The 17,909-nt window shown below is 40.9% G+C and overlaps 5 protein-coding genes across 5 annotated transcripts; 4 read left to right on the forward strand and 1 right to left on the reverse strand.

Annotated features, from left to right (window-relative positions):
- Window positions 1-1,132: 1,132 nt before the first annotated feature.
- EAF01_008505 (uncharacterized protein) lies at window positions 1,133-1,624 on the forward strand (the record flags this gene model as incomplete). Its single annotated transcript, XM_038916761.1, has 1 exon — window positions 1,133-1,624. The coding sequence occupies one exon, from the start codon at window positions 1,133-1,135 to the stop codon at window positions 1,622-1,624; it is 492 nt and encodes a 163-aa protein (XP_038768123.1).
- A 1,101-nt stretch (window positions 1,625-2,725) lies between these two features.
- Window positions 2,726-3,624, forward strand: EAF01_008506 (uncharacterized protein; the record flags this gene model as incomplete). The annotated part of the gene is made up of 2 exons (XM_038916762.1): window positions 2,726-3,089; window positions 3,143-3,624. 2 exons carry the CDS (start codon window positions 2,726-2,728, stop codon window positions 3,622-3,624), a joined length of 846 nt encoding a protein of 281 aa, XP_038768124.1.
- A 2,204-nt stretch (window positions 3,625-5,828) lies between these two features.
- Window positions 5,829-8,755, forward strand: EAF01_008507 (uncharacterized protein; the record flags this gene model as incomplete). The annotated part of the gene is made up of 4 exons (XM_038916763.1): window positions 5,829-6,740; window positions 6,901-7,871; window positions 7,922-8,035; window positions 8,101-8,755. 4 exons carry the CDS (start codon window positions 5,829-5,831, stop codon window positions 8,753-8,755), a joined length of 2,652 nt encoding a protein of 883 aa, XP_038768125.1.
- Window positions 8,756-9,795: 1,040 nt separating this feature from the next.
- EAF01_008508 (uncharacterized protein) lies at window positions 9,796-10,450 on the reverse strand (the record flags this gene model as incomplete). Its single annotated transcript, XM_038916764.1, has 3 exons — window positions 9,796-9,912; window positions 9,966-10,298; window positions 10,361-10,450. 3 exons carry the CDS (start codon window positions 10,448-10,450, stop codon window positions 9,796-9,798), a joined length of 540 nt encoding a protein of 179 aa, XP_038768126.1.
- Window positions 10,451-12,830: 2,380 nt separating this feature from the next.
- On the forward strand, window positions 12,831-13,464 carry EAF01_008509 (uncharacterized protein; the record flags this gene model as incomplete). The annotated part of the gene is made up of 3 exons (XM_038916765.1): window positions 12,831-12,930; window positions 12,988-13,060; window positions 13,140-13,464. 3 exons carry the CDS (start codon window positions 12,831-12,833, stop codon window positions 13,462-13,464), a joined length of 498 nt encoding a protein of 165 aa, XP_038768127.1.
- Window positions 13,465-17,909: the final 4,445 nt, after the last annotated feature.

Consider the following 17,909-nt stretch of genomic DNA (forward strand, 5'->3'; position numbering starts at 1 on the left):
ATTATAAATTTATAATAAAATTTTATAGTTTATTTTTAATAATTTTTATTAAAAAGTTATCAAAGATTTTATAAAAGTTTCAAATTTATATATGATTCTGATACAAATTTAAAAATCAATATTTTGAAGCTTTAGATTTCAATATAGAAAATTCCTAAAAATCTGAAATTTTCAAGCTAAATTAAAATTGATCTGAATTATATATAGATAAATTTTCAATAAATTCTATTTATAAATAAGAAAGTTAAAAATTCCATTTTTGGTGTAAAAAGTGGCCCAAAAGGAGGGTGGCCCGAAAGTAGGGTACCCGACTTATCTTTCAATTCTCTGATTTATCTCATCAGGCATCATTATGCCCCGAAACCCCTTGAAATGTGGCTTGAGGTATGTAATCTTTGATAAAATTCACCATATACTCCAATCAACACAATCAAACACTGTATCTATCCTTGTTTTTGCAGCTACCACGGGAGATAAACCAAGACAACAATGCTTCTTCAATCTTATTGTTCGAAGTAAAAGAGCCGAAAATTCTGACTTCATAATTGATTTATATGGAGGCTCTAGTTCGATGTGTTGCGTGCTACAAATGAGGCAACGTTATCTCAAGTTGGGCGCGTTTTGTCATACCACAGACCTATTTTGCTCATGCAGGGCTTGCTCTGTGGTAGCTCTACACCCAAACTTGTTATTTCAATCAGTACTACTATTTGATTGGTCTGCAACAACCCGTTTCTGTCTTACTCATCTGATAAAATAATAGTATAACCGAAGGGCTCAGTTCTTGATGTGGTAGGTCGCAGAGCAATCCATACTGATCATGCAGATTTGACACAATCCGTCCAGAGCTACAGTCCAACATGAATAACGAGTATGACGACTTAATAATTGAATACCATGAATTTGTCATCACCCAGGTTTCTCACGATCTAGTCACAATATTTTGTTAGGTTGGTCACGTTTTAATACTTACTTCAGGTCAGGAACACGTGAAGTTTCTTGGAATGAATTAGCTCTGATTGAATTTCTCTGAATTTCCCACTGTCCAATCCGGATAGGCCGAGTTCGACGCATGAGTAAGTTCACAGTCTTGATCTCAATGATAGGATTTCCTGCCCATGTCACAGCATACATGTATCCTGAGTCGGGTAGCCAGCTTGATCAAAAGTCGGAAATCTTACTTACCAGGAGCCTTTCTCATTTCATTGGCTTGATTACTAGTCAGCCAAGCTGGAACTTCTTCCGTCCCGAATATGCAATCCAAAAGAATGGACTTGCAGCCACAACAATACTTGATTTCCGTCCACTCATCCTTGCTACCGTTATGTGGACGCCGGCGAAATCAGCTGGAGGTCTTGGAAAAAAAAAAGCAAACGAGTTCCCATCACTGGCTCTTGTCGCTACAAACAAACTCTACGTGGAATTCAATTCCTTATCTCTGCTACTGCCCCTTGAACTCACCCCGCAGTCGTCACAAAAGTGCCGGCGAGGCGTGAGGCGATCTTTTCCCTGTCGCATTACAATTTTCTCTCATACAACAGCTGCAAAGGCACCCACACCAGAATTTCTAGTCCCCAATCTCTCGCTGAACATGAGTGCTTTGATTTCACTGATAACTTCTTAATGCTACATATCCATGACTTTGCTGGCTACCAAAACCATCAGTTCCCCAAAATTTCTTGGGATTGTATGAGCGAAAACCGTTCTCAAGTCAACAGCATCCTGATGAATCTAAATGCCATTACATCTCCTTTTTCTTTTTTCTTTTTGCGTTTACATGAATCGCCTCGCTGATTTTTCCAGTCCCCCTTGAGAGAGTGCAGGACATAGCTGCAGCATCTCTTTGGCAGGCCGTGGCTCAAGTTCTTTCAGGAAAATACAGATTCGCCTCCTTGGTATAGCAAACGATTTCTATTCTCTCTGCCAGTTAGATTGCTTGCGTTTGCATATTGAATGTGAGTAAGGACCTGAAGCAGCCACAGGCTCGGCAGTTACCAAGACTCTTGCAGCGAACCGTTCTTGCCATGGACTCCATTCGACATGCAGTCGATACAAGGACCGGGTACTTGCCGATTTGAGAATTTGTGGCACTATCATGCAGCAATGATAAAGGTAGTATTAGCTGGGTCTTGCGGGGAAACAATTCTCGCGTTCCTATGTCTGTCATTTTTAGTACTGATACTGTAGCCACAATGTACCAGAAATCTCGGAATGTTCATCCGATCACATTTTGGAGCGGATTTTGAGATACGCTAAGCCGGACTTGATCGGTTTGTTCTTTGTGTATCTGCTCAAGCGACGGGATCTTTCTGTCATGTTTCTCTGTTGTGATAGTAATCTTTGAACAAGAGGCAAGTAAACAGTTTCATTTCCACTGTCTCTTTGATCATGCTCCATTCCGTCGGGCTGGGCAGGTCTCGTCGCATTAAAGCTTAATTTGAATCCGCCGGAATACTGGAAGTTAAAACATCGAGATGGAAGCGTGCAGTAGACGGGTTCGGGTCCGCGAGCAATACACAGGCTTCGATTGTCGAAAAATGTTTGCTGGCTTTGACCTTGCTGTCTTATGGCATATTTGATGTTCGCAAATCGTTTAAGTGGTGATGGGTGCTCTTTTCAAATCAAAATCTTCAGATCGACTGCTTTACCGAGACTTCTGCTACATTAAGATATTTCAATACTTTTACATCCCGTTTCACTTACTACCTTTCTGATTCACGACATCATGGCGAATTCTACTTCAGTCAACCAAGCAACCCCGCTATACAACTGTGAAAAATGTTTTAAGACATTTACAGCGAATCACAATCTTAATATTCATACTCGGACAGTGCACAAGGAGTTAGAGAGATGCCCGCTCTGCAACAGTGTGGTCAAAAATCTGGTACAACATAATACTAGATGTCACGCAGATATCAGCAAGGGAAGAAGACAGTGTCAATACTGCTCTAAATGGCTCATACGTATTTGCGTGCATAAATGCTCTCGGCAAAGCCAACAGAGCTCATATGTATCTACAGCTCGAGTGCCGCTCTGCATTGCGGAAGATCTTGAGCCGTTGCAAGTTTCTTCATCAACAACTTCCCAAAGTATGTATACAACCAAGCTTTAGCAACATTTCTCTGTATCTAACATGGAATAGACTACCTTCCGAGCACTCCCATCATATCTCCACAGCATTCAACGAGCAGATCAGTCTCTTTGCTGTCTTTGAACAACACTGATTCGACACATCAGATCTCATCTTTCGAACTGCCTCGCAATGACGACGAGTCGCCATCTAATTGGGAACGCCTAGACTTTTTGATGGATATGATGGTACCGTTGGACCCAACAAAAGGCTCGCCTGGGCTGGTAGCGACTTATCCCGATGGTATTCATGACACCATATCGATATCTCCGAGTTTGATACCACACAGCTGGGGGTTTCCGTCAACCTCTTCGTCTCAAGGAACGTTTAATATAGATTTAACAGAGTACGATATTCCGGTGCCTAGTACTGAGTCTTGCGATGCAGATCATCCATCTGCCGAAGACCCAACAATTACTGGGTACGGGTTTGATTGGATGACGTGGGAGGAGTACACGAGTTGCAATTTTAATACACTAGAGCAGTGGTTATGAATTAAGTATAGACTGAGGGCATCTAGTTGTAGATATGTATCATCAATATATAAGGAGCGGATCGTGAGATCGGGCACTGATCGCGTATCGCTAGCAGAATCATTCGAATCAAAATTTACACTTGGCTAATTCCACCATTAAATGCTATCTTTGATTGTGACAAGGCCCATACATATCAGTATCTGACGAGCTTGTTATTCCTATATATTTACTGTTACTTGAATTTTTTTTGTAAATGTTCAAACCTAGACATACATCCAAATCTACGCTTCTTACATATCCACTCTTCACTTCCTCCAGCGGAACGATCAGTCACTAATATAATTGGTCAACAGGTGCAGTTCCAGGCTCAAATAAATCCAGGTGATGCACACCTTGCTGCCTTCAACTAAGAGGTCGGAGGACAAGTCATTTAAATGCTGGACTTATTTTGAAGAACGGGTGTGACAATGTTGACTGCTGCGCCAAAGTGCTGGTCTGCTTAGCTTCTCGGTTGGCGTGTTTGTCGACGAGCGAAAAAGTGTGTTGGGCAAAACATAGAAAGAAACATTATACAGTCATATATTGAACCGAATTTTTTGGCTTCGGTTTCTGATATTGAGTTTCCGATACTAAGTGCCAAATTGGTGCTGGATTCAGTGATTATGGACAGCTTCGTCAGATACGTGACGTAGATGACGATCGTAATTTGTGCATTCTTATCATGATCGTATATAAATTCATTAATATACAAGAGATAGACACTAGCATCGAAATCAATGTGAGCAATTTTACCATAGTTCCTTTAAAACTTCTGGAAATACCATTCTCCAGCTTCAAGCTACACAATATCCTTCCCAACTTCTCTCAGCCTTGTCTCCGATGTCGACCCCATATACATATTTACAATCAGCCTGTCAGACCCCCATCTGAATTCCTTCAACGCTGCTCCCCAAATTATAGTTTGGCAGGATTGCGGCTTCGAAATCGAGTACTATAGTCGGAGTAAAGACGTTGGGTTAAGGTTGATGTCCGTAGAGCGCGGCTCACCCCCGCCATTAAACCACGGCATTGACTCGCATAAGTCGCCTCGTGGGATTGAAAGATAGAATGGGTTTCATCTGATTATCTCTGTGACATCCGGAATGTTGTGTTTGTGTTTGTGTTTGTGTCTTGGACTTCGCATTCGCTTCGGGTCTGTGGCTTAGTCATGGCTTAGTCAGCACTGTGATAGGAGTACCACGTTCTTTGGGATGTTCCTGTTCTTTATTAAACTTTCCATACCCTAGTATACATTTCCATCCAGTATGTAAGGTTGATCCCCCTCCACTTTCCAGGAGCAATGTTTCGTGGAAGCCGAATTACATTCCAATAGGTACCTAGGTACTTTGTCCTATAACACAACGGGATCGATCAATCACTGTTTGCGACGATTGTTCCGTTGGTCTCGGCGAAATGTCCTTCAATTATCTTACGATGCACAGATGACACGATGTATATCACTAAGTGAAGCAAAGTCAGGGAGATATGATTTTCAAATGCAGCAATCTGTGTATTTCGGGTTGGTTTTAATCAACATGTATCCAGCGATACATCTTGGTTCTAATCTTGGATTCTTGTATAGCGAAATCGCGAGATTTACGACAGTACACCTCTTTCTCCAGCGATTCCGTAATTTCCGAACAGCTTTACAAGGTTGACTGCCGATAAGATTTAAGCTTTTGCAGATCGCTAAACGAGGCAGGTGGAAGCTGCGGGGGTTTGAATCACTTTAATCTACTCTATTCTGATTGGCTTTTTGCGATATTGTTATATTACTAGAGCTCTACAACTTTCGTCCGTAAATTGGCTGACAGGGAAGTGCACTTTCATATCTAGGTCATTGACTTTCGTATATCGAATCCTCTAAGTTACAATGATGGCGAGACTTCACACCACATTAAATCGAACTGGCAGTTGCCATTTTAAATTAGGATCCATTTTTTTTGATTGTCCATTCGTATTTACACAGGCTAAATCCCCTGCTTTAGATTCTATTCGCGCTCCAACTACAGAGTTAGAATTAACATGCTCAACGTCTCGGAGAAGCAATGTAATGATGCCTCGTAACACTGCTTATAAGTTGAGATGAAGACCTTTGTTATTGCTGTTGCATGGACTCCTTTCCAAAAAGTTTATGTTGACGGTCTTGACTCATCGTTCAAGACTTTGGCACAACTCAAATCATGTTTCTTCTACACAAGATCATCGGATTGTCCAGTCTTCTATTCACGGCAGTCTCTAGTAAATATGTTTCCCTCAACTCTGGTGATTTGAACGCTAGATTGAATTCTTCGAGTCAGACACTTGTATCTTTGATCCCAAAGTCTTTGACAACATTCGATTTCTCCCCTTTTGATCTCCTCTCACAAAGAAACGAAAATGGCAACTATCATGTTGGTGATATTACACTCAGGTATCGACCTGTTGGATCCACTTCCTGGATCAGTGTCGATTCCGCTGCAGCTAGAAATGCGGTGACTTCCACTGGTGCCACTTCCGCGAACCTCGCACCAACCCTACCATCAGGAATTCCTTTGAACATCACGAGAGCTTGGTCCGCTGGCGGTGCAGATATTAATCTCAACTTTACTATAACCAATGAGGGTGACACCAGCATTGAAATCGGAGCACTTGGATTCCCTATCGAGTTCAATAGCATCTTCACAAATAGAACAGCAGTAGACACTCAGCGAATGTGCTCCCTCGTGGATCCAAACATTGGCCTTGACGGTGGCTATCTACGCGTGACTCCATTATCTGGAACGGGTCCAGCGCTTGTAGTCACACCATTGGGACATACACCCCTCGAAGGATGGCGGTTTTTGGACGAAGACCCCGACACCGACCTATCCTATCTAAGCCAAACATTTGAAGGGTTTTATTCTTGGGAAACTTATACTCTAGCATACACTCAGAATGAATGGAATGGAACGAGCCCTTGGAATCCTGGTACATCCGTAGTGCTCTCGAAAGGCCAATCGATTACAAAGGGATTGAGGTTTTCTACTTCAAGCAGTATCAGCAATATCGAAACCACTGTAGCAAACACAGGAACTCCTGTTGCTATTGGTATACCGGGATATATCATTCCCCAGGTAAGTGATATGGTTTTCACCTTCGAACTCCCATTCCCATAACCCAATCATTTTGCATCTCTCATCCTATGTGTATATTTGACACATCCCTGATGAAGTTTTGTTCCCTTCATTTGTATGACATTGATTTGTGTCCAGACATATTTTTGACATATAACAGGATCTCACAGCTCAATTGTTCTTGCAACACAATTCACCTGTCTCTTCCATTACATCGACTCCTGCTGGAGCCTTCACATTTACCACTACAGCCACCAATAAGTATAATCTTACCCCTAGCTCCTCTGCATTTGGAAGAGTACGAGTAACAATTATATATTCTGATGGTCTTGTACAAACGGTGAACTATGCCATTACTCTTTCAGCACCCTCTGCCATATCTACGCTGGGCACATTCCTAACAACAAAGCAATGGTTTTCCAATACCAGTGATCCCTTCGGTCGAGGACCATCTGTCATATCATACGACCGTTCAGTTGATGCTCAAGTTCTTCAGGATCCAAGGGTCTGGATCGCTGGATTGAGTGATGAAGCAGGAGCCGGATCTTGGCTTGCTGCAACTATGAAACAAGCAATCTCACCCAATGCAGCTGAGGTGACGAAATTGGAACAATTCATCACACAAACATTATGGGGTAATCTCCAGAACTCTGACTATAGCGTCAAAAAAAGTGTCTTTTACTACCAATCTGGTGCTGTTTCCTACAATTATCTATCTTCGATCGACTGGAGCAATTGGTGGAGTTGGGACAAAGCGACTGCGTATGGTATCGAGAGAACCTACGATTATGTTCATGTTACTGCTGCTTATTGGGCTCTCTATCGCGTTGCCAGATTCTATCCAACGCTCGTCACTCGGCAGACCTGGCAATGGTATTTGAATCAGGCTTATGAAACTATTATTTATGCTACCGGTCCAAACACGGACTATGTAGATGTAGGATTGATGGGCGAGACTGTTTGGGGACATGTCTTGCAGGATTTACAAAATGAAGGAAATACTACTGCGGCGAATGCGGTTATAGCTGCGATGAAAAAAAGAGCAGATTTGTGGGATAGTGAGGCCGTTCCTTTTGGGAGTGAGATGGCTTGGGATTCTACTGGGCAGGAGGGGGTTTATTATTGGGCCAAGTAAGTAATGTTTCATCCACACTTGATTCTCGCTAATTCATTTCTTCCAGCTATTTCGGCTTTACAGCTACAGTCACGAAGACGATTAATACGATCTTGGGATACATGCCCACGGTAAGCCATTGGGCCTGGAATGGCAATGCGAGAAGGTATTGGGATTTCATGTAAGTCAGCTAGACTCTCCACATTTAATCAAACTCTGTGGATAAATTAAGCTAACAAAAAAAAGCTATGGAGGCAAGTTAATGGGATTTGAAAGAATGGGTCATCACTATGGCTCTGGTCTAAATGCCCTCCCACTCCTATCATACTTCGAGCAAAATCCCTCTCAAACATATCTCCTCCGAGTCGGATACGGCGGAACAAATGGCCCATTATCCAACATCGACCACGAGGGCTTCGCCTCAACTGCTTTCCATACCTGGCCCGATACAATGGCTTGGGATGGATATAGCGGGGACTATGGACCGAATTTCGTAGGATTGGCATTAGGATCCGGTGTCTACGTCGTGGATGATACTGAATTAGGTCTCATTGCTTTTGGGGGTACCCTCTCTGGCTCAAATACATCGTGGACTGTAGAGCCGAGAGATGCGATAAGGAGGAAAGTGTACATCGCGCAGCTGGGATTTAAATTTGAGGTTGATGCGGCGGTTATTGAAAGTGTTGGGTATGAGGATGGAAAGGTACAGATTAGTATTGTGCCGAGCGTGGAGACGGTGAGTAGGATGGCGAGGGCGAGTGAGGCAATTCTGAGGGTTACGAAGATGGCACAGGTGGGGGTGACGGGGAAGGCGGTTTTGGATGGGTTGGAGGAGTTGAGGGGGGGGTGGAAGGTGGATCTTAGTGGTGGGAGGGTGGTTGTATTGGTTAGTTTCGCGTAGAGGTTTCTTGGGACCAGGATACATGAGATACAGAAAGCTCAGCATTTTATTGCAGATTGCATGGAAGAGAACATGGAATACAGATAATCACAGTAACAGTCCCACCTCACATGCACACACCCCTCTGCGCTCTATTTTTCACAACTGTACAATATACACAAGAAGCTTTTCCACCAAGCGTCGAGGCTCGTCGAATTCAGCCACTATTACTGAAGCTTTCCCGCAACGTAGATCATGGGTAAGCAGAAATTTACTTCAAGCTCTTTCAAAACAAGCTAGGAGATTGAAACCCCAATTTTTTATCGATGGAAATGGATTGCCAAAGCCGAGAGAAATAGGACGGGTAAGATTGAAGAGAGGAAGTAAAAAACTCGATTAAAACTTATTCACAATGATAATATTCGGAGGATTTAATTGCTAACTTCCTGTATTTGTGAGAGTTCGGCACCATTGTCAACCTCAGTGTCACTACTGGGAGTGCCGTTGGTCAATAGTATTAATGGCCAAGTACACTATCTACCATTCTTTTGATTTAGTACATTCCAGAATTATAGAAAGCATACCCGCGACGCAACTTTGTGTTTATACTAACCTGTTTTTGATCCATAACACGGTCGACCGTCAATCGTATTCTCAATCAAGTCAATTTGATTAGTTGGCAGAATCACATGAGAAGTCAACTCAAACATTAATTCCTTAATCCTGTGCCTTAAAGTCTCGGGGCCCATACCTTAGCCTTGTTGAAGCCGTCGGCTTGGTAGCAGCGCGGGCGTTGAGATCTGGGGGAGGGATAGCATCATAGGTTGTCCCCTTGTCATCGCAAGTATCGTGGTCGAATCGAGTTAAGAACATGGCAACGATAAGGAGTTGTTCCAATTTAGCAAACTCGAAGCGAAGTTTTTGTGTTATGCTACTGGCTTGGAGGAAATTTGTCTTGGGAGTGCGAAGGAGAACAAACACCCTACGGGATGGGATGTGAATGAAAAATGAAACCTCACCTGCGTGCCCAGACACGGATGTCTCCCAGCTCCCCACATTATTCAACAGAATGGCTTCTTCTTATCTTCAGCACGCTCCGCAAAATATCTACTGGGATCCCATTTCAACAGTCCCAGATAGATGCCTGGGTCTTGATGAACATCTGAGATATGGTAGGTCTATAGTCGGCATTAGTGACTGGAAATGACAAAAAGATGACGCAAAAGCATACCAAAAAGGTACCACTTGGGACAATCTCATTACCAATCTTCACGTCTTCGGCTCCCATGTTGCGACGATACATAGTTTTTAACAACTGCAGACGAATACTATTTGTGAGACAGCAGTCAAGGAGAGGAAACTCGGACTCCCAGGCTTCAATTGGAATGGCTTCAACACGCTGCCCCAGCGGCAAAGAGCGATCGGGTGCATACTTGTCCACCACGGCATCAACTTCGGCGCGCACACGATTATACCAGTACCGGCTACTACCTATATAGGTAAGCATGAACAAGGCATTAATGCCGGTGTTGAGCTGCCCAGCGAAGACAGCGCCAACAATGAACTACGAAGGGATATCATTAGTCTAACCGCTAAAAGTGATCATTGAAGAAGTGAAGAGCAGACCTGGATTATGAGTCTGATATCGTCACCCATGTCAATTAAGTATTGAAGCGCGTCATTCTCACGATGGTTCGTATTTTTGCGGTTGTCCATAATACCTTTGAACAGGTAATACAGCCTCCCTCCTGCGATGGTTCATTTTATCAGGGCGGATGTCGGCATCCAGGGGAAAATAATGCTCATTGGTATAGTAATTTGCTCGATTGCTTCGAATAACCTCAATGTCTTCCTTAGCTTTTCAGTGTCGTTGGCAATCTCAACGCTACCAACCATACGCATAGTGAGCTGGAAGACAATCTCATAAATAGAGACAAATGGGTCAGTCGTGCCTGTCTAGGGTTGAAACTCGTCTAGTCTTCCTTAGATATCGTGAATAAAAGAGTGTAAATCTGAAAGTAGGTAGAGTTAGCAAGATTAATGATGCTAAGAAGGACAGAATTATGTTCTTACTCTTAGCGAGATATTCACGGCGAAGTAGGTGGGTGATTCGAATTGTGAAGTAGCGTAAAAGATTGGGCTCTTGGGCAACATCATTACCCTCATCGTTTTCACTGCCCCCCCCCCCCCCCCCCCCCCCCCCAAAGAGAACAGCATAGCTTCAGGAAAGTTCACGTCAGCGGAGGACCTCTTGACGGGCTACAGCAGCTCTCTTCTCCATCTTCATCCCCTTTTATGCATATATGACCAAAGAAGAGACACGATTAAAAGGAAAGACCAAGTGTCCTTACCTCTCTGCAATACCGAAACTTTGATTCTGAAAAAACACATGCCTTGCTTCGTTACCTGACAATCAACGATGAGATGCCGGCCTAGGGTAGTTCTCAGGAACAGGGAATAACCATAGTACTTTAAGAGGGTGGCCCGGGCGGCGGAAGAGACAGAGAAAGAGAAGTGTAATGGCAAGAAATGCGTAGACAAGAAGCAGAGAAGGGGGGTTTAAAGAAGATCAGTGGTGAGAAAGAGTATAATCAATGACTGGCAGATGGGAGGTGAGATCGAAGATTGGAACGTGGCTGTAATCAACACTTATCTAGTATGATTCTCTCAAAGAACAGCAACTCGAGGGATATTGAACATCAAGAAGGCTTCGTCGACCATAAAACAATTGGGTTCCTCAAGAGTTGACTAGGAGCAACAAGTCATAGCTATTTTGACGAATCACCGAAATAGTTCAATTGATATGGCTGATCTGACTGCACATCAGTAGGCTTCCGGAATAAGTATTTCCAAAAGAGTAATACAACACGATTGATTATAGTCAGGGAACTGTGGTGTGGAATCAAATACTGGTTCTACCAACAACGGGCCAGAGTCCTGAGTGCCAATTCTAGGTAGAGGGTTGAAGGATGCAATGGTACAGTAGCTACAGCGATGACATATTTCTGTCCACAAAGTGTGAGCCCCCACCTACCATCGAATATTTGTAGTCTCAGGCAATGATTAGACAAAAGTGAAGCAAACAATGCTTGGAGGATAATGTATGCCTTTGAATTCCAAATTGGTTGTTGTAAGTTGAACCCTCCATTTTCTGGCCACCGTCGGTGTATGAGGCACACTTTGTACACTAAGATCATTAGCTGATTCTTATTGATCGCAATTATGCCTCGATTCTTGGAAGCATCTACCCGACACTCTAAAACACAATGACTACTTCACTCCTTGATCCAAACAAAACCCCTCTGTCCCTGAATTCAAGTGGAGCTCCACCGAACTTCATCAATCCTCCTACTCAATCTCCAACAGTTCTTGGTACGGGTATATTTCTCATCACAATCAGTACACTATGCGTTTGCACTCGAGTGCATACTAGCCTGAAGCAAAGGAGACTACATCTTGACGACTGTGAGATATGAGCCTTTACAATTATTGAACATGTATACTAATTCATTTGCTGGATTGCCCCGTTTTTGGACTTGTAGGTGGCATTGGATTTTGAGGAATTATCTACTCTTGTAGGTCCCAAGTTTTCACAACAATCAACCAAGTCGTTTTACTTACCTACCGGCGTTGGGATCAGCGGCAGTAGAATGTTGGAAGACACAGTTGGGATGTACCCCTTTCCTTCCTCTCCGACTCATATACCAATGTAAGACCTCTATAACACCACAGTGGCTCGGCAAGATACTTATCTCCCTGATCTCAGAGACAATTCGCCTCCCAAATCCTCATATCACCGGTCAAGTTTGCCATCACATCAGCCATCATCATTGTTTATAAGCGCATTTTTGGGGTTCTCAAATGGGTTCGCATTGTCTCCTATGCTCTCTATATATTCCTTTTTTTGATACAGGTACAGAATATTTGAATGGCTATATATTGTCACACCCCTAGGAGAGGTGATGTCAACAACATTCAAGCTGCCCTTTTAAGGAGCGTGGAAACTTCCTCTTCAGCTATCGCCAACGCTGTCTGTTCCACAATAGTTGACATCGTGCTGTTTCTTATTCCGATGGTTGTTGTACCTACCCTGAATATGTCTCGTCATAAAAGGCGAGCCATCTATAAGGTCTTTTACTTTAGAGCCCTACAAGTGCTTGATATGAATACCCCCTTCAAAGCCTTCTTTATTCCCAGTAATGGAAATTGCTGACATTACTTTAGGATCATCATTGCGGATTGTGTTGGTATAGCCTATAAAACTTATGGCGTTCTTGGAGAACATGGGTATCCTATTTGGGTTGGCATGATTGCTATCATCACTGTGTAAGCCGCAATTATGCAATAATTGAATGGAAAGGAGGCTGGGGCACACTCATAAAGTTACTAATGAATTTCTAATCAGGTATGCTGAAACGTTTTTCCATGTCATCATTAGCTGTATACCTGCTCTCTCCACGTTCTACATCGGCACATTTACAAAAAGTCACTTCTACTCAACACTCCAGTATGGCATTTTATACCAACTAAGAAGGTCCGAGGCGTCCAGCATCCCGTCATCGGGACCCGAGCAACCCCATTCCATGTATTCAACTAGATCTTTGCTTGGAAGCGGCAAGAATATTGTTGATATCAAAATGCTCGAACTCAAATCAAAGAAGCCTTCTCAAACTTCCTCGTATTCCAAATTAGGGAAGCAGGAGTCTGGAAAAGTCAATCAATCGTCCTAATCTGGCTTCCCAATCGTATTATGCATAGGAAATAGAGAAACCTCGCGAGGCAATGGCCGACAAAGAAATCTTTGAGCACAAAGCTGATTTTAAAATGAGTTACAGTGGAGCGCCTGGGGGTCATTAATCCCTTTTGTATATACTCGTAGGAGGGTATCAAATGGAATATCGATCTTAGAATTGCTTAACATCTTAGTGAGATCCTTTTTTGAAATGTCTTGGGCCACTATGCAGCTTTGAATGTCTATGCTACATAGCGGTATGATTCTGTATTAGATTGAAAGGTATTAGGTAGGTTGAATCTCACCTGCATCTATGTCGATCAACCCTTGATATATGAGCACAATGAGTACAAGGAAAGGGCAGACTTGACCATGGAGAAATACAAGTATAATCAATATCGTTCATCCTTGGGAAACGATGTAGTTTGAGTATTTCCAATTTCACTACCATGCTCCTCCACCTAAATTTATCAGGCATCAACTTCAGAATTCACCGTTTCTTCCGTATACGCTGTATGTTAGCTTTCCCCTGCTACTGCACTGACACTTTTGTATCCCGATATCATCATCTTTATGAATATGGGCCGAGCGATCGCTGGTCAGAAGTTGCAGCAAGTCTCTATGCTGGACCTATGTAACTTACCTTCAAAGAAATTGCTTTGGAAGCGATGAGGTAGAATTGGGCAGTACTATGCAATGGTTCTCTTGAAGCCCAGTCATAGTTGCACACATCATGGCTACGCTACTCATAGCGACTTTTAGTTAAAGTGTTTCGTTTTATTAGAAACCGAATTCCCAGTCTTCTTGATCTCTAATGATGCAATTTCTTTCCGCCTCGAGACATGTCCGGCTATGAGAGCATCGTCAGTACCTGCTGAGACTGACTTTGCCGTCTTGCATACGTGTACACAGGTATTCAGCGAGCGAGTAGAAAGAAACGCTACAGGGTGACTGTTAAGGTGAGGGAAAAGAAAAAAATAGATCAGAGAAATGTGCTTTTGTTATAAACACGACATCAGTATCTGTCCACACTACGTCGCAAATCATAGAAGACAAGAAACATTGCTCACAATGACCCATAATTATGGCAATATTATAGAATGCTCCTTGTAAAAATGTAAGTTTCGGACTGAAGAAGCGAAATTTCTTCGATGGTGCGATTGAATGTCAATTCCTAGATAGGGCATTGAAAACATGACATTCGAATCGGTCGGAAAGGTTTTGGATTTATTTTGGTAATGAAGAATGATTGTACGAGCTATATAGGCCCATCTGAACTGTTTATGACATTTTCGCTTTCAATGAGGGCGACGAGTGATTCTGATGTATATTGTTCCTTCAATAGTGCTGTAGTCATCACATACAATTTTATGTTTGTCATATATATCGGAATGTGCGCTACGGTCCCCACAAACAATCACTCGACTCTGGCCAGTAGGTCGCCGTTCTCTTTAAAAATTCTAGATTGCACTTCGGCATCAGATTTCGTCCTCCTCATCACAATCAGAAGCTGGTAACGGTTGATTCCTGGATGTTGGCACCGTTGATCTTTTCAATTACTTAGCGGGACGATTATACTCGTCATGTTCTTCCGGCCTTTCATTCTCTAAATAACAAGCGAGAGTGCAATTGGTTCTGTACCCCATGAAGAGATCTCTCTGAATAGAGTTGAGATGCCTAACCATGTAGACTGTTCAACTACTAAGCATTATATCGAGCGTGCGTAGCACCGAACTTACTCATAATGAGGTTGCAAGAATCTGTGCACTCAATGAACATAGCTGTCTAGAGGCAGCGCAATTCCGATCTATCTTATGCTTGAATCAAGAAACTCTTGCGTCAGACAAGCGCAAACTTCAGCCTGATACCCCATGAGAGCTCCCCACCATTCGCAGTCTATTTATACTTGAAGAACGTACAAAATCACAGGCGCTCTATGGTATGAGAAAGATGAAATCTGGGCCGACTTGGTGGTTTTTTGGGTTGCGTCAGCTGCAAGTGGCAATAGAGATATAGGCTGCGCACAAATTATCTGTACCCATGGATTATCTACGGATAATCCGCTCCACAAATTATCTATTAAGGCTTTAAAATTACTCGCTCTATATAAATAATCCATAGATTATTTACAAATAATTTATTTATTCACAAATAAATGAATTATTTATAAATATATAAATTATCTACAAATAATTTATGGATTATTTGTAAATAATTTATGGATATATAAATTCTTCAAAAAAAATAGAAAATCTCTACTTTTTTTGTTTAAAATATAAAGTTATTTCTAAATTATTTTTTAATTCAAAAATAATTTAAACTTAGATTTATATTAATTTTATATTAATTATAAAATTATATTAATATTATAAAAGATTATAAATAATTATATGATATACAGATAGATAAATATTTACAAATAATTTGTATTTGTTTTATGAGTTATTTATTCAAATTTTGAATTATCTATTCTGTAAATGAATTATCCGCGGATTATCTGTCAATGTGACGATCCTGTCATATTAGTGGATCGCTTAGGGACCCATATGATCCACAATCCTATATATTATCACTTCCTTTTTAAAAACTGTTTTAATTCTTTATCTTAGTATTCTAAATAATATAATTGTTATATTATACTAAGATTATATAGTAGTAGTAGTAAATTTATAATCAATTCGGTCTATATAGCTATACTAAGACTATATAATGCACTTGTATATAGTTCTAATTGAATAAGATAGATAGGAAAAGGAAATAAAAATCTATCCCTCCCTGAACTTTCTTATTAAAACTCATAAGCAATCTTTCGAATAATTCTTTCAATTTCTTTGAATTATTTATATTATAGACCTATTATATCTAGAAACTTTCCTTCTATTAAACTCTTTAATATATCAATAAAAACCCTACACTTTCTACTCTATTATAATAATTCTTTTCTTTTTATTCAACTCTTTCCAAAATATCATAAAAGCTATGATTAATTATAATGTTGTATCCCTTTTAAAGAATTATCTTCATCTTCTAATACTTCAAGTCCTTTAAGAATCCTATTATAACCCCTAATCTATTACTTATAAGCTTTATATTCACCTTTTCATATAATACATTAATAATATATAATTTCTTTTTAAAATCTAATATCTTTTATTCCCTTTCCTTCCGTCATATTACCCTATCGATATAGAATATAATATATTAGGGCCTACCGAATCACCCTATCAATACAAAGAATAAGACTATATTATAGGGCTAGATAGTTGAATAAAATCGAAATAGTAAATATGATGATATCTGTTACGGGAGCTGCCTCTAGGGTCACGTGGAAGTGTCTAGAGATCTCTCGAGGTGGTTTAGACTAGACTTCAAGTAGGAATTCAATAAGGTTGTAACTGGTTGCAATTCTCGTAACTATAGTAATGAAACTAATGATTGTTCTTGAGCACGAAGCTCTACATTGTAATGAAACCCATTCCCTTATATAGACCTTCGTTCTCGTCTGGATAGCTTGGGTAGACTGTCTATCCTGTCTATCCACGGATAGCCTGGATAGCTTGCCTATCCTGTCTATCCATCACGTGACACTTGCCCCGTGACCTATATGATACTACTGCTTATCTAACCTGTGCTTACTAGATAACCTGTAACCGCTATCCCTCCTGTGCCTACTGTAGGATAGGTGCCAACAAAAGATAGGTACCTATCTTTTAATCATTGCTTATTGATTCGGTTACCGCTATCTTTCGTTACCCTTTAATCCAACTGTCCCTACAGTGCTGTTTTCGTAGGTTCCAACACCAAGGCCTTAGGTTTATCTTATAATCCATGTTGCGGTGCGGGTACCTCCGTAACATATACAAGGTATATTATATAATCGAATAACTTATTGAATACTTAGTTTTTTGTTTTTCTGAAGAGCTTTAATAGCTAAAAGTAAATGTACTTTTTTACTTATAAATTCCATAATAAATGGTTGATAAAATGTATGTTGAATATGAAGAATATAAATTAAAATGAAAATGGCCCACTTAATGATATGGTCTACTCGGTGCTAAACTACGTTATATAATTCTTAAATACATAAACTCTATTAATTGAGAAAAATTGATTGAGAAATTACAATTGTTTATAGTTATAATTTCTTATAAAAATATTTAATAAGAAAATGTATTGTTGAGTTTTTAAACTCAAACCTTTGTTTTTTCAGATCGATTTTATATATACTGTTCTTTGGTACTTGAAAAACATAACATATTTATTTGAATAATATTTAATTGAAATTCAAATTTTTATTGAATTTTGAAGCTGATTGATTGAGGTATGAAATTGTGCTTTACTGTCACGCTGACCTGTGAGTCCGTGCACCCACTGATGGTCTGATAATCAAATGATCGATTCCTCGAGCTTAAATCTTCCTCAATCACAGCCTTTTTTCAGGGC

This window comes from Botrytis porri (assembly GCF_014898465.1).
Source record: "Botrytis porri strain MUCL 3234 chromosome Unknown BPOR_011, whole genome shotgun sequence".
Taxonomy (NCBI): domain Eukaryota; kingdom Fungi; phylum Ascomycota; class Leotiomycetes; order Helotiales; family Sclerotiniaceae; genus Botrytis; species Botrytis porri.